Source organism: Physeter macrocephalus, chromosome 20 (assembly GCF_002837175.3).
Source record: "Physeter macrocephalus isolate SW-GA chromosome 20, ASM283717v5, whole genome shotgun sequence".
NCBI lineage: Eukaryota > Metazoa > Chordata > Mammalia > Artiodactyla > Physeteridae > Physeter > Physeter macrocephalus.
The window spans coordinates 82,958,763-82,975,179 of record NC_041233.1 but is presented as its reverse complement, the minus strand read 5'-3'; the positions used below and the strand labels follow the sequence as shown (position 1 = coordinate 82,975,179).

Sequence of the window (16,417 nt, the reverse complement as noted above, 5' to 3'; positions counted from 1 at the left end):
TCTCCCTGTGCTATGCGGCTGCTTCCCACTAGCTATCCACCCTATGTTTGGTAGTGTATATATGTCCATGCCACTCTCTCGCTTCCTCCCAGCTTCCCCCTCCCCCTCCCCGTGTCCTCACGTCCTCACGTGCCTTTCTTTTCCCTCTATACCCACCTTGTACCTCATGCCATGTTAGAGCAGGGCCACACCTGCCACATGTTTTGACCAAAAAATGAAGAAACTGTCGTGAGCCTTTTGGAGCACTGCTGTCACCAGGTGCAGAGACGAGGATGTGGTGACTACTGAACCTACTGGCAGTCACCCCTCTGCGGTCAGATCAGAAGTGGCTTCTGGGGAATCAGGGCACGTGGGCCCCCTCGCACGGAAGGACCCGCCCTGGTCAGCGGTGTGACAAAACCATCGCTGCGTGGGCACTGTTTCCATCACTGTGACGTGCCAGTGCAGGTTCTGTTCGTCTGCTGTAGATCAGAAATTAGTAACCTTTCCATTAACCTCAAAACCCAAATCAAAGAAAAATCTGTGATCCTTGCTGTAATGACCTCGGATTTGAAGAAATTGCCGGAAGCCCCCGTCTCCCAGCCCTCCATGGTGGTCTTACTGGTGGTTGGGCTGTGCCTGAACTTCCCAGGTTCCTGGGGCTAGGCTGGCTCGGCCTCCTGGCTGCTGTGAGGTTGACACCCAGGGGAAGCCGGGGGACCCAGTGGCCTGTGGGGCAGGACAGGCTGAGCTCTTCACATCCCAGCACCTTAAACAGAGGAGTCTTGACACCTCTGCTTAGTGCATTCTCGAATAGAGAAGAAAGTTTAAAAATTAACTTAAACGATACCAATTTGATGTTTCTATATTTTTAACTGGAACCAGTCCTGCCCTTAAGCACAGCTTAGGCTGTCACCAGGACCCAGGAAAGGAAACAGAGAGGTTCTCCCCTGGGGCTGCTCACGGGTGTAGCTCCCACCCAGGTGGCCTGGGGACCCCACCCATCCACTCTGTGACGGTGCCCCGCTCACCCTTCCCACCGCAGGGAGGGCAGGGGGTGTGTGTTGACGGGTGCCCACACGGGTCCCCCAGGGAGGGATGTGTGCCTGGTGTCCCCACGAGAGAGAACCATAGGCCCCCCTCGGTGGGGACCATACAGGAGCGTGTCCCCAAGGGACCAAAACCAGCGTCAAGGATCGTGTCGAGTTATTAAATGCTTGAGTCCAATGAAGGAGTTAACACTTCTCTTTTGGAGTTGCTGTGTTTTCTCATTAAACAATTAATCTGGGGCTCTTCGGAGGGTACAGTAGAGTCCTGTCTCTTGATTCTGTTCTTTAACTTGATAAAAGAGAGAGCCAGCAGGTGTGGAAACTGGACAGTCAGCCTGGCAGCATTTACACTGAGGCAGATGCTGGGTCCTGAGGGATCTGGAGACACCTGGGAGGTGGGGCGGGGGGAGGCCGCCCCGTGTCGTGTGCTTCCCCCGGAGCCCCAGCACCGGGGAGACCTCACGTCCGGGGCGTGGGGGAGAGTCTCCACGACCAGGTTCTACATTGAGGCCAGTGCCCGCAAGAGCTGGGGGTCCTGTCCCCGCGGGTGGAGGAGCCCCGCCTGTCGAGTGAGACCCTGTAATCATGCTCGACCCCGAGGGGCTGCCTTCAGGCCTTTTGCGGAGCTCCCAGGAGTCACGAGATGCTCATCGTGACATTTGTCGAAGCTCAGCTGATGGAACGAGAGACATTCAAACTCCAAACCATGTCATCCTTGTCCAAAACGACTGCAAGGACCTCAGCCAGTGGGCTTTCTCATTTCTTGCACCAGCCCACGAGAATCTCACTGCTAAGCTCCTCGGAGCATCGCTCTGGCCATTGCCTTGTTTTAAATTCATTATCCTATTAAAACAGGTAACCTCGGGGTGCAGAGGCTGGACGAAGCTTCCTCAGGCGGCCCTCCCGAGGAGACTTCAGCTACGAGGCAGAGTTCTCAGGGGCCCAGGGATGGGCCGAGGTCTGCACCTGCCTGGCGGGGAGGCGTCCGGCTTTGCCATTTTGCCCACACTCGGTCAGAACCTCCCTCCCTCATGACTTCAGTCCCCTGTGGAAGCCACGGTTTGTTAAAGCTCCGAGAGGGACATGAGGGAGCTTGAAAAAGCCTCGGGATAAAGAGAAGGAAGAGACTTAATAACTGTCCAGGAAGGTAGAGGCCACTTAGGTAAAAATGGCAACACGCAGGCCCTGTTACTAGAGGGAAAAGGACTACAGCAGAGGGGCTTGGGGGCTGGACGGCTACAGTCTGGGAGTGCGAGTGTCATTAAAGACGAGAAGAAACTGGAGTCTGGATCTAGAACGGTCAGACGTCGGTGGAGACGGGAGATATGGGGGGAGCATACAGGGGGCATCGTGGGGAGTCCTGTCCTGGGAGTCCTGTCCTGGGAGCCCGCCCTCCAGCCTTTCACCTGCCCACCAGCTGACGTTTGTCCCAGGCCTGCTGCTTGCTGCCAGCCCCGGAGGTGGCTGTTCGCTGTGGCCGCGGGAGGCCTGCTGGAGGCGGGGGCACAGCACACGCTCCGCCCGTCACGTGCCTGCAGGTGTGAGCGCCCAAGCAAGAGGTGGTGACAGAGTGCCCTCGGAGTCAGAAGAGGGGCAGTGATAGACCGTAGGACAATTTTCAAAGATGCTGCCCGTGTTTTGAAAGCAATGCATAGTACATATAGTTCTTATAACAGAGACAACTTATTTTTGACGTCAGCTGTAGAAAAACTCATCACACTTTCTGCACACATATGTCAGCTTTTTTTCCATCCTTTTCTGACATGGGTGGACCGGAGAGTAAGCTAACTAAGCAGTGGATTTCTGTATAATGCGTTTAACTTCTGCGATGGCTGAAAAATCATCAAAATAGTAGTCTTTTCTGTGGGGGGGGGGGGTACGTGTGTGTGTCTGTCTCTCTGTCTGTCTGTCTGCGTGTAAGCGTGGGCCTGTGTGTGTTGGGGGCGCACCCTTGCCTCTCAGGTGGATGGGCGCCTGAGCCCCCGGTGCCAGCTCACGTCCTCAGGGTAACCGCCGTGACAAAGCCCAGCTGTGACTCTTGGGACACCCACTTTGGTGGAACAAGCACTGCCAGGTGTGTGCTCTCTGGCATCCCCAGGGCAAGGTAGAGTGATGGGCGGGTGTCTTCCCTCTTTCAGCAGCTGTAATTCCTGCGCTGCCTTGAAAGGTGGGCGTAGCTGACGTAACTCAGCCTGGGACTGTGAAATGGATTCATGCTTTCTGGAAAAGGTCGAATGCCGCACTTTTGCAACATGCTCTACCTGAACCAGAGAGAAGTATTTTAAATGATGGTTTGCAGGGTCTACAGGAATCTCCCTCTTCCTCTTGCTGCCCCTCCAGTCTCCACCTCCATCTCTCCATCCAGCCTCTCCTCTTTCCCTGGTCCCAGTTGGCTCACCATACATCTGACGAAGTGCCCAGAATATTCGAAATTTCTTTTCTTATAGAAATTGTCTCATTTAATGCGTCTCTTTTGCCTCCGATATCCCTATTTGGGGATGATAGTTAGAACTTTGAACGTGTGTTTGAAATTGCATAGGACTCACATGCAGCTTATGCATCCATTCATCCATTCATCCACTGAGCACATGTTTACTGAGGTCAGGGGTGTGGACTAGGCAGCCATCCCTCTTGAGCATCCCCTGGATACACACTGTCCCTGGGTGCCAGCTTCCTCTGGGCCTGCTCCTGGGGGGCTGCGGTGCCCGGGTGCCTTGGGAGTAGCTCTCTGGGCTGGCACAGCACTGGAGCCAGTTTCCCTCCCAGACCCTGACATTCCTCTGCTCCGGGAGACCCACGTCCAGGTGAGGCAGTCACTGCACCCTTCTCCGTGTCTCCTGATGAAAACAGGGCAGGAGTGCTCTGACCATCAATGTTCAACAGCTCGCCGTGCTGCGGGCAGGTTTCCTGCATCTCCGTTCTGATGTGGCTCCCTGTCATCTAATGTGGCCTGCCTTCACGAGAGGACCGGGGTGCTTCAGGCTCTAGGACAGTCTGGTGAGGATGGCCCATCATCTCCACCGCCCTTCTGTGCAATGGTGACATCAGACCCTTGTTAAGTCAGTCAGGCCACAGCAGCAGGATCCGGAAGCCCTGGCCTGAGATCCTGGCTGGGCCCGAGGAGATGGAGACGAGCTACGTGTGCCGTGGTCGCTTTGCAGGAGTGGGAAACAGTCAGGTTAAGGGGTGGAGCCCTGTTACAAGGGTGGAGCCACGTGGCAGTGCTATGATCCCTTCTTGTGGAGGAAGCCAAGTTCAAGGCCTCTAATGTGAGTGTTTTAAATAAAACCCTTTGTTCTTGCAAAGGGAAGCCCAGGGTGTTACAAACCGGTAGAAAATGAATTCTCTCTGCAGCTTGTCAAGTCTGGGAAATCACCGCCTATGAAACATGTAGGAGGACTCACAGACGATTTGCCGCTTGCCTGAAAATGATCTTCAGCTACAGGGGAGGCTAGAAGGCCTCGTCTAGTTTGCTTAGGTGTAAAATGAGGTGGTTGCTTCTACTTTGCTTAAGCACCGCAGAAATTATTTTAAGGCAGCACTTACAGGAGACAGTATTCAAGACTAAAATACCATTCATTATTCTCCTTAAGACATTTCTTTAAGTGGGTGATACGCTATTGGTTCTTGGAGGTGAGAACATTCATATATGGAAGTGGGGTCACTAGATCGTGGCAAACACAGAAACTGGGACCCCGGCACTCCAGGATTGCCCCTAGCACCTCATATCCTACACAGGCTTCTCCAGGACTGGGGGTGGGGGTGGTCACTGGAGAGTAACCTCCGTTTCTGAGCACAGTCCCCGGCAGGGAGCCGTCTGTTCACTTCCAGTCTCTGCAGGCGGAGGCCTGCGCGCACGTGGGGTTTAGTGGTGTGGACTGGCTTCGTCAACCTTCCCATCGTGGCCAATGGTCTGCAATGACCAGGGAGCTCAAGTCATCCTGCTGCCCCCCCCCAGCCTCACGGGCGCCCCCAGGAGGTCACAGTCGGGGTCGTGTGGTGCAGACCTTCTGTGGATCGGGGGTCCCCTTGGTCTAAGAGGAGATTCCCCACTAATTCCAAATTCGTCAGAAGCCACCTTTGGTTTTCAGGATAGAAAAGGTTAGCTGTCTCTTCTGCCCTCTTCCTTGGGGTTAATCCATTTCCTTCTTCCCCAGCAGGAAACCAGAAGATTATTCTGGCCCTCCAAGTTCACTGCTTCTATCTTCTACTTTGGGGGAATATACCCCAAACGGTTCCAGATGTCCTGTTGACTTTCAGAATCCCAGAATTGGAAGAAACTTAGGAGACTGGTCCATTTTATAGATGAGGAAACTGAGACCAAGGGAGGGCAAAATGTATTGGATTAAAACGAGATTGAATTTCAGAGTCACCTTCTGAATTAAAAGATGCGAACGTGTTTTCATATCTTTTTGACAAGTTAGACAATTTTGAGTCATCTGCAGTGGTTCTTTATGTCAATAATTAAGAAAGCAATTTTTAAATGTTTAAAACAATCCTAGTGCTTTACTCAGTATAGTTCTGGGTGTATAGTTATTGCCCCATTACCATTGTATATGAGCCATCTTTGGTCTGAGGCCTGATACCAGATAACTTTGAGTCTTCACGTCCCCGGGACTCTAAGGGAGCAGGTGGCTCAGATGGGGACTGATGACCAGGAGGTGACATGCTGGGAGGCTGCCATGGACCCCTGACCTCAGATTAGGACACAGCAAGCCCACCTCGCTCCTCTTTTAGGGAAACGGGGTTGATTGGTTGCTGAGCTAGACGTTTCCACAGCTAAGCCTCGCCTAGGAGAAGAAGCATGGCTTTTCTGTCCCCTTTGTTCCAGGGGACAAGTTACGCTGACATTCATCTTGCGAGGGCTCTTGTGGAGCCCCTCCCGTCACCCCGGCCGACTCCTGCAGCGTTCTGAGGGAAGGTGCCGTCTAACTGCTCACTCCGCTTCCCCCCACTTCTCCCCACAAACAGCCAGGGTTGTGCTGGATTCTGTACAAGCAGCAAATGCGTGTTTTCCGTGGATGGTGTGGCAGTTTTGACACAGGCCCCATTTCTTCTTCCCGGCTTCCACGCGACCTTTCTGGGCCTCCTTGTCACTCAGCCCCGCCAGGAGGAAAAGCAAACTATCTGAGAGCTCTTCCCCTCCCAGGGCTGAGCTTGATCAACAGACCGACCGCCCCAGAAGATCTGACCATCCTGCCTCCCTCACAGTGCACGCCCCTGAGCACTCCGGCACCAGGTCTTCAGACCTGTCGATTCTCCTCCACCAGCTAGTTCTCTTCGACACCCAAGGGAGCATCTGATGGCAACATCATCGGGCTTTGTGGAGAGGCCCAGAGCACAGGGTGGTTCAGCAGGTCAGAGTGGGCCCCCGAGTGGCCCTCGGGGAGACGTAGCATCGGCTCTTCCAGGACAAACGTGGAGACCCAGGCTATTACGAGAGGGATCTGGGTGCCCCAGCTCAGCCAAGCAGCAAGGCTGCGCGAGCCACGGCTGTGAGAGGGGGCCGGCTCTTCAGGAAGCCGTGCAGGGCGAGGCTCAACGTCTGTCACAGGCGCTCTGGGGGACGCGTGTGCCGTGAGGGCCTTTAGCGTGACGATCAGGACCATCTTTGCAGAGAAGCCGTCACAGCGAGCAACGCCGTGCGTGTAGCCCAAATGCCAGCTTTGAAGAGCTGATTTTTACAAAGATAAAGTGCTTTCAATAAAGGAAAAAAATTTAATATATTTTCTCAGAATAACGAGGGAATACACGTAAGCAAGTCTACCCTCGTTGAGAATTGGCGTTATGACGAGCACAGGGCCTTGCGGTCAGTTTCCTCGCACTTTTTTTACAACGTGTACTATCTGCACGAGGTGAGAAGATCCGCACGTTTCCAGTGACGCCCGATTGCTTTGTTTTCTGTGCGGAGCCCCCGCACTGGCACACGGCCCCTCCCTCCGGGCACGGCCCGTGCGGACTGGGAAGGAGCCCGGACCATGTGCTCAGGTGGTGGAAAGCTGCTCGCTCGTTTCTACTCGCAGCTCAGGTCTCGGTCCAGCAATTAGAAAATGGAGCCCAGGGTCATACCCCAGACCCTTCCACTTCATCGCAAGTTCAAGCTTTTCTCCCCCTTCCTTGGGCCTTGCCGGGAGGCAAGGTGGGAGCGGGCGCAGTTCAGCTTCTTTTTTGTTCTCTGGCCTCCCTCACAGAGCAGGGGTCGAGGGCCCCAGGTCGTGCGGGTGGCTCTGGGGAGGTTCTGCAGCCTTGGTCTCCTGGGCAAGGCAGTGTGTCCCTGTGTCCCCGGCCTCTCTTTCGCACAAGAGCTGCTCTGGTGGCCTCTTCAGACACCACCCTCCGTGGCTCTCTCCTCAGAGCCCCCGACCCTGGCCCAGGCCCCTGTGCTTTTCTGGCCGGTGTAGGCCTCTTGCTAAGGCTGCCCACACCCAGGCATCCTTGCAAACCCCCTCTGCCCACGTTGGGCACCAGCCTCCCATCCTGTTCCTCAGCTGCAGCGGCGGGAAGGGCTGGGTTCCAGGACTGCCCCGCGGATGCCCCCTGGCAAACCCCGTTCCCGTCGGGCACGGAGTAGGTGGCTGGTGGGATCAGGGCCTGAGCTGAAGCCCAGACGGGGGTCCCCGGCTCTAGGCCTCGTGACACGCCGGGCTCTGCAGGACGAGTGGGGACGGGGTGTCAGAGAATCTACTGTTGACTCAGCGGAACGCCCCGCATTTGCTTTATGGCTCTTTCTACCAGACGAGGAAAATCTTGTTGCTGGGGGCTGCCGGGGGCTTAGAGCGTTGGGTCTCCACCTCACGGAGGGTCTCCGAGTAAAGGAGAGGAGCGGGCAGCCACGGGAGGAAGCTTGGACAGGGTGGTCTGACATGGACGCCGCTGAGGCCCGCGTAGTTGACTTGGGGGCGTGCTGTCCCACACGCAGCGTGAGACCTGAGGGATGCAGTAGCGTGATCTCATGATGAAGCCCCCTCTCCTGGGATGTCTGTTCTCTGGGCCACACTTGTCTCGGCCTCTGTTTTTTCAAGCAGAGCTGCGGTGCCACCGAGCAAATGACCGTTTCCCTACATCCTCCCCGTCTGTCGGCTCCTCTGTCTTTTGTAGACGGTGTGACGCGCTGGCCTGTTTTGCGCACACAGGAAGGGGGCGGGGACAGGCGTGCCCGGTGTGGAGCCGTCCTGGCCCCGCACAGCCCTCTGCACCTTGATAAGAAGCGGGCTCTGGGGGGTCATTCTTACAGGTTCTGGAAACGCTAACGTGGCCCAGGGGCTCTGCGTGTCACCGTGAGGGAGGATAAAGTAGCCCCACTGCCCTCGGGGCTGGGGTGTGGTTTGTTGACTGAGGTTTGCTTCGCAGCCCCTTCCCCAAGGCCGATGGTGAAATGGCCCCGTAAGCGGTGTTGCCAGGCCCGAGGCGAGCCTCTGGGTGGTGGTCACGGCTGCCCGGGAGCCCAGTGGTCGGCACTGACCGCCCCTGTGTGAAGGGGATGTGCGTTCCAGGCGCCAGACGCACGCGGTTGGGAGGTGTGAGGGCAGCCGGAAGCCGCAAGGTCTGGGGTCCACGCTTGGTCTGTTTGCCGCCAGCCTGAGCTAAGGCCCCTTTAACAGCCAGGACCAGCCAGCTGGCCCCTGGGGAGAGCCTGCAGGCCAGGCCACTCTTCGGAGGGACAGCAAGCCTGGCTGTGGTCATAACAGCCTCTGTCCGTCCATCCGTGTCCGTGACAGGTGGAGGCGGGGCCTCGGGGCTGGCTCCCGCGTGCTTCTGCCTCGTCCAGACGCAGCACCTCTGTGGGGACTGGACGTTTGGTCCAAGTCCAGAGCTGGCCCCGGGGCACTGCTGCATCTCTGAGGTACAGTTGTTAGGGGGTGCCTGCCTCCTCACCCAGGCTCTGGGGCGGCTGCCCTGCAGCCTGGACCTGGCTCTGCAGCCACTAGGGTGCCAGGTACCAATGCCCACTGTGGCACCGTGGCCAGGCCCCAGGTGGGAGCCAAGCCCAAGCATGCACACACACACACACACACACACACACACACACACACACACGTGTACATTCATGAACACACAGACACGCACACACACAGAGCTATGTGCATTGTCCTTCTTTCCTCCCTTCCACCGGGAAGGAGAGACCCTGGGACCTTCGCAACTGTGTTGCACAGACAGGCGCTCCAGGTCAAGCAGTCCCTTCCAGACCCTTCCAGGGTCTCCTCAGTGAATTTATCTGTTTGTGAGGCTGGTGTGTTTAGGTGGCTTGGTGTTTCTACTAATCCTTGGTCCTAACACCGCGGTTAATCTTGCTGTCCGTCACTGCCCGCAGACGTCTGAGGCTACGCAGCGTCTTTGAATAAGATGAAGCCGAAGTCTGTTTTCATACCTGGAGTCAGGTTGTTGCCGCTTCCCCCTCCCTCCTCCCAGGCAGTCACTGTCTGCACAGTCAAGGCATCGTGCAGGCCACCCATGGGGGCCAGAGTCCACTTCAGTGATGGGCAAACAACGGTAACAGGAAGTCTGGCCAGCGTGGACCCCCAGCCCCTGTTGGGACAGGGCTCGGGGTGGCCCATCACGGCCACTGGCTGTTGAAGCCTACGGAAACCTGGCTCTGCTTCCCACTGCCCACGTTGGCCCCCTTGTCAGGGAGACCTGAGTCCCGTCCATCGTGGCCCACGTGGCCTGGCCCAGGATGCGTGCGTGGCCAAGTGCTCCGTGGACGGTGCTGCGCAGGCTCAGATGGGGTTGCCAGGACCTCACCATGGAGTCGCGGTGGAGGCCTGGTCAGCCCCACACGGTCGGCACAGCTTCCCGTGGGACGCACCATGTACACCGCCACTCTGACTTCTCCAAGCCACTGTTTGTCCTTGCTCAGCTTTACAGACTGACGGGACAAACGGACGCTAACGATGGTTGTTTTGGCCCCGCAGATAAAAGCAGAGAGCACAGCCGGGCGCCCTGCCCGCCGGCCCTGATGCTGCCCGGGGAGACGAAGAGCCCGGCGGGAGACAGAGCAGCCAAGGTCAGTGGGCTGTGACGACGTGAAACCCCGGGCTGGGGGCTGCGGGGCCCGCACGGCCTTCGCCCTTGTTTTCCCACCTGGCTCTCGGCAGTGGTGCTTTGCGGTCCCCTGTGTGGGACAGGGCCGGATCCAGCAGGACAGCTCCAGAGCCCTGAGGAAGGGAAGGGGCATCCGGGAGCCGGGCGGAAGCAGCCCGGCCTCCCCTTCCTGGTCTAGGTCCAGAGCTCGCCGGCCGGCACTACTCAGAGGAGTAGTGACCCTGGCTTCCTGGGTCCGCCGCCCTCGCGTCTCAGCAGGCACGGGCACGCGGGCAGCCAGGCCATGCAGTTGGACGCCCCTCAGGCGAGGCTGCGGTCTGCGTTTGGTTTCACTGTTATAGGAAAACCAGCGCATGTTTGTGTTTTCTGAACGCATTAGAATCTCAGGTCCTTCCCTTTGCTCGTTTACCAAACGACATTTTACAGACTGTGAATGTGTTGGGTGCATTTCTCTTCCCACGACTAACCCAAGAAATCAGCTTTTATTGCTGCTTTTGAAAGTCACAAATGGCACTTAACTTGCTCTGATCTGTCAGATACACTGCTGGCCTCTGGTCTGATCTGTCAGATACACTGCTGGCCTCTGGTCTGGTCTGTCGGATACACTGCTGGCCTCTGGTCTGCCCCAGTGTTGTGTGAACATCTCTCTTCCTTTGCTGTTACCAGGTGTGTCTCTGCCCCAGCCTGTTACGTCCCCGTTCCCGCTGGTGGTCCTGTCAGTTCCCCGTTAGTGACATCCCTGGGCGCACTCACCCGTGGTCCGCGCCTTCCTCCCCATCGTTAGTGCCAATGCTAAATGGTATAAATGGATCACGAACGTTAGTGCAGATTAACCTGTTGCTCCCTGATGTAGGATTTCTCTACAAGAGATGAACATCCATGTCAGAATTATGTATTTATTAAACAGATCATCTTCCTTCTGTTTTAACTACTTTCTTTATCTCTGGGCTCTGTGCCTCTAATTCACTTTTATTACTTCAGTGTGGAAGGGGAGTTTTATGCCATGATTAGCCATTTTTATCACCAACAGGAAATCATAGCCAGCGTGCATCTCAAGAAGACGACCTTGGTAATTAGGGAGAATTACCAGGAGAACCCCAGCTTTGCCAAATTCAAGTGTCAGTCCCCATCAGAAATCATGTCCCACCGTATTTACTTGAATAATTAGTGGGGGAAATCTACCACTCAGAGGCCCCTCATTAGGTTTCATTCTTCAGTTAGCTTCATAATGAAAATCTCTCCTCGTTTTTCTAATTGGATTAGTAATGTAAACTCTGGTCTTGATAGACACATATATTTCTAACACAACTGTCTCTGAATACTCCCAGTTATGTTATTTTCTCACAGGAAACAAAGACATTTTCTACCACCCCAAAATTCTACAAAAAGATTCTTCTTCAACTTACGAACTTAGGGATAATTACGTAAATTACAAATCATTTAGTCAATGTAATTATACGTCACAATGAATGAAGGGCCCCAGGAAGACCCCAGTAAAAAACCAGGATGGACAGGCGTGAAGGAGATCACCCCTCATGTCATGGACCTTACCTGTCTAACCTTTAATTGATGCGGTTCCCCATGGTCCTTGCCCAGGGGCCGCACTGGACCTGGTCCGGATGACCTTTTCATCCTGGCCCTTCCCGTCCATCCTCTGCCTGGCTCTGCTGGCACTGGCCGTTCTCTCCTGATGTCGTGGGCTCTACTCCCGAGTGAGCAGGAGGCAGGTTCACTCCGTTGCCTGTGGTTTGGCCGGAGTTCACGTGCCTTGTTTGGGGGGTTTTCCTACCCTTCTAGACCCTTGGTGATCTTTTAACTTTATATTTGAATTTTATGTTTCAGTGCTCTCATAATGTAGCACTTTCCTTGCTAACGATTCTGTTTCAAAGGAGGTTGGGACGGTGGGAAGGAGTACGGGTCCCAGTATGGCCCTCGGGGGCCCTGGAACAAGCCTGTGGGCTTTTGGTGCAACTGCCCTGTCCTTGTGCAGCTGGCCTGGCAGCGGTGCCCACATGGGGCGTGGCAGCGGTGCCCACGTGGGGCCTGGCAGCGGTGCCCACGTGGGGCCTGGCAGCGGTGCCCACGTGGGGCGTGGCAGCGGTGCCCACGTGGGGCCTGGCAGCGGTGCCCACGTGGGGCCTGGCAGCACTGGCGTCCTCGAGTTTGAATCATTCCCACAAATGGCTCACCGTCTCCTCCCCCGCACTACCTCACAAAGCACCGACACCGATGATGGTAGAAACAGAGCCTCAAATTTTAGGATGACATTTAATTATTTTTAAACGAACCTATAGCTTTAATTGCTTGTGACATTCTCAACTCAGAACCTGTTGCTGCTTTGAATAATGCACTAGTATCTTTTAATCTCACCTGATTTTGTGAAAGAGAACACAGTCATTATACTATTCTAAATTTGAGATTAAAACCATGGAAACAGCTGGTAGAAGAAAAAAAAGTGTTTCCTCACCGCTAGAATTTATTGCGCTCACTATGGTTTCATTTCTTTCTTATAGCTGTTCCAAAATTGAGATGGCACTGACTTAAAAAAAAAAAAATTCCTCATGGTAATTTTTCAGTTCCACCTATAGGAGTTTGGTTCTCTTTCCCTTTGTTGAAGAAAATCTGATACATGCCGTACATCAGTGCAGCTAAATAAGTTAATCTGAATCTTGGATCCATGTTTATGTTGGTGTCATAATTGCCCATGTTTTCTAATCTCAAACAACTTTTGTTTCTCTCCAGATTCTGTCCGTAATGAACAATGATCAAGTGTCCCAGCCATAGGTTGTTTTTTTTTTTTAACTTTAGAGAATAATCTTCATTTTCTTCTGGGTGATGTCATATTCAAACATTCTTTATTTTCTACATGAAGACAGAGACAGAGTGATTTTCAAACCCAACTGTGTACCACAGTCACCTGCACAGTGTAGAACACGCCCTGAACTCCGCCCTCACGTGGATGCTCTAGAAGAAGGTTGGGTGGGGGGAGTCACTGGCGCAACGGAACACTGCAAGGACACAGGCTTGTCACTTCCCCTGCCTTCAAGGGATGGGACGGGCCAGCCCAGCCGCGCCTATGGGACGGGCCAGCCCAGCCGCGCCTGGGACCCTCACCGCTCCCAGGTTCCCTGCCACCGAAGGCAGTGTTTGGCGGTAGAGTAACTCCAGCCCCTGGGTCAGCCCATCTCCAGAGACGAATCCGGTGGGAGCTTCTGCCCACAAGACACTAAGGCATCCGGGAGCAAACTCTCAGCCACCACCACCTGTGTCTCTTTCTACAAAAGCAGGCAGCTGGGCCAATTTGGGATAATTAGAGGGAAGCCTTAGCCTGAGTCACTCAACACAGTCAGTGGTGCCATTAATTCTAAATTCTCATGTGACTGCCGGGTCCCATTAGCTGGCTCTACTGAGCAGGTCATTATCTAATAGCTAGTGTGGGCAGGTCTGTCTGCAGGAGACTTGTTATTCTTTACTCGGTTGCCCGTAATTGAAGAGGACTGTTTAAATGTTTTTGTTAAAGTGCTCTCCTTCTCTCTCTACCGAAAGGAGCCTCCATCGATCCTAGTGACAGGCGAAGACAGTACGGCCAAAGGCGCAAGACCCGTGGCCTCCACCCCGGTGCCCGGATCCCCCTGGTAAGATGCCCGGAGGCTGGGAGCGGTGGGAAAGAGCCCTGTCTGCCCCAGCATTTGCTTGTTGTCCCCAAAGAGAAATGCAGACTCCATCGGCAATGCTGTTTTAAAAAATTAATTTGCAACTCCCGGCAGGTAGAGTTCCACACCGTGGTCACCTTCTGCCAAAAAAAAAAGCATTTAAGTGATAAGTTATCCTGCTCGAATATATTTGCAAATATGTATTAAAATAGTAATGTTGTTGCATATATATCAGTGAAAGGCAGTGTCTGAAGAAACGGCAGCACGCCTTGAGCTTCAAAGGCCTTTCCCTCTACTCCAAGAAAAGCGTAACTGAATAGATGTTAATTAAAGCTGCGTCTGGCTCTGCAGCTGCCCTGTGAGGATTCCTGGTCTTGAGTACCCGCCACACTCCAAGCGCCCTCCACGAGGGAGCCACTGACTTTGGTTTTCTAAAATGTCCTTTTATAATGGAGTAATTTGGAAGCAGAAAAAAAGGTTATTATAGTAAAATTAATTTTAAAACCTGAAGATTAGATTGCAGGATCCAGTTGGGAGGAGCAGCTAATCTAGAGAACAGAAACAGAGCCGCTGGCATCGTTCAGTGCACCATCAGGGCGGGGGCAGCGGCCGGCCGTGGTCCCCGGCTGTGGCATCGCCCTGCATGGTGTCCTGACTTCTGGCATCTGTCCTGCCCTGCAGCCCTGCCCTGGTCACCTGCTCACTGCGAGAACCTGTGCCCTTAACTGGACGGGCGGGGCACCCGCTCCTCTGGCCGGTCGGTGGTTGGTGTCGCCGACACCTGGGGGCCTCCCGCCCTGTCTTCAGCTGAAATGCCCGGCACCCCGGGGATGCCTCCCGGGTCCGGGCTCCCTATGCTATAACACTTAGTGGCACAGTGTTTCCAACGCCTACAGAGTGTCCTGCAATTCAGTTGGTTTCTGACACCAACTCCTGGGTTAGCCAGAACCCCACAGGCTGAGGGCTCCGTCCCTCCCCTCTTCCCCTCCTGCAGACCCAGCCGGCTGCCGGCATCTCTGCCCAGCTGATTGCGAACTCAGGGCTTCCCACGACCTCCCCTCGGTTTGAGAATTTGCTAGAACGACTCACAGAACTTAGAAGAGTGATTTACTTAGGATAGCGGTTTTATTTTCAGGACACAACGCAGGGACAGCCGGGTGGAAGAGAGGCACAGGGCAAGGTGTGGGAGGGGTCTCGGGGCCCCCATTCCCCCTTGGGGGCATCACCCTCCCGGGGCACCAGTGTGGTCAGTACGTTCAGCCTCTCTGACCTGAAGGGGGTTTTATGGACATCTCATCACTAGGCACGCCCTCTCTCCTCCTGGAGGGCGTGAGGTGAGGCCACAAACCAACCCTCTCATCACATAGCGGGTCCTTCCGGGCCCAGCCCCGTCCTCCAAGAGTCACCGCCTGGGGCATGGGCGCAAACTCGAGTGTGCTCAGAGGGGCTGCTTATGAGTGAAAAAGACGCTCAGTCACTTAGCTAATTCCAAGGGCATTAGGAGCTTGTTGCCAGGAACCGAATGGGGGACAAAACAACATTAAACTATTTATTTTTTATGACGCCACGAATGCCGTTTGGGGTCTTCTGTAACCAGACTCCTCACACGTGTTTCTAAGGCAAGCGCACTTTGCCACCGATCGTGCTGGGGGTGAGGGTAAATTCAGCGCGGGTGCGTGGCCCCGTTACTGTGTACGTGATGCAGCCCTTGGGGATTATAACTGGGGAGAAGCCATGACCTGGGGCCCTAGAAGCTTCTAACTGTGGAAGCTGTGGTTTCAACTCCTCAATAATGCTGTGTTACGGCACACAGTTCTTCCTGGGATCCTGAAGTCACACCGCTTTCGGCTGCCAGTCCCCCTCTGTGTGGGTCCTTTGCCTTGACTTGTTCATCAGGCTTCCAGCCCAGGTGGCAGCCACGGAGGGAGCCCTCCTCTCCTGACTCACAGGACAGGGAGGCTGGTGGCTCAGGCTGTCACGCCGCACGAGGAAGTCGTGCCACAGGGCAGGCGTGTCCAGGCCGCGGTCCGGACTTTCAGACGAGGCCGTGGCGCGCTTTCTGAGTGGGAATTTGGCCCTCCGGCTGGACCTGGGCATCTTTCCCACCTCTGCTCCCCTATTTCCCTGCCTTCCTGACTCAGTCCCGCCTGAGCGAGACTGCCGGGCCTCACCGAGCAGCCCGGGGTAAAGGGTGCCAGTGTATAAAAAACGCCACGCCTGGGAGGCTGGGTCTGTGCATCCCCTGAAAAGTAGAAGAGGGACCTGGACCTCGCAGGGAGCAGGGGGCGTAGGGGCAGCACCAGCCCAGCTTCTACTGCAGCCGCCCTCCCTCGCGACTGGGGGGCGCCGTGTGCAGCGTGGTCTGACGCGTCCTTCGCCTCGGTGTTGCCCCCCCGGGAGCCTTGGTGAGGACACACCCTGTGTGACGGCAGTCTGCCTCTGGGAAGAGCTCTTGCGCCCCGGGGGCTGCAGCTGTTGCACCCGGTGAGCCCGGGTCACCCACCGCGACCCCGTCCAGGGAGTGCGCTAGTCGTCAGCCTGTGCCCGGGGTCAACCAGGTCCTCAGGAGACGAAGGACAGAGAGGCCTCCTGGAGGTGCGGGAGGCCGAGACGCTGGCTCCTCCACCTGCCGTCCCCGCCGGCCATCGCAGGCCAGGAAGCCTGAGTTCGCCCACGTGCGTAAGGAAGCCCTCA

General features: G+C 55.4%; 1 protein-coding gene across 1 annotated transcript in view; it reads left to right on the top strand.

Annotated features, from left to right (window-relative positions):
- Positions 1 to 16,417, top strand: part of TCERG1L (transcription elongation regulator 1 like) — a 209,321-nt gene that overhangs the window by 124,289 nt on the left and 68,615 nt on the right. The window contains exons 5-6 of the mRNA XM_024121147.1: positions 9,941 to 10,032; positions 13,617 to 13,705. Coding sequence (XP_023976915.1) covers positions 9,941 to 10,032; positions 13,617 to 13,705 — 181 coding nt within the window. The remainder of the gene's footprint in view (positions 1 to 9,940; positions 10,033 to 13,616; positions 13,706 to 16,417) is intronic.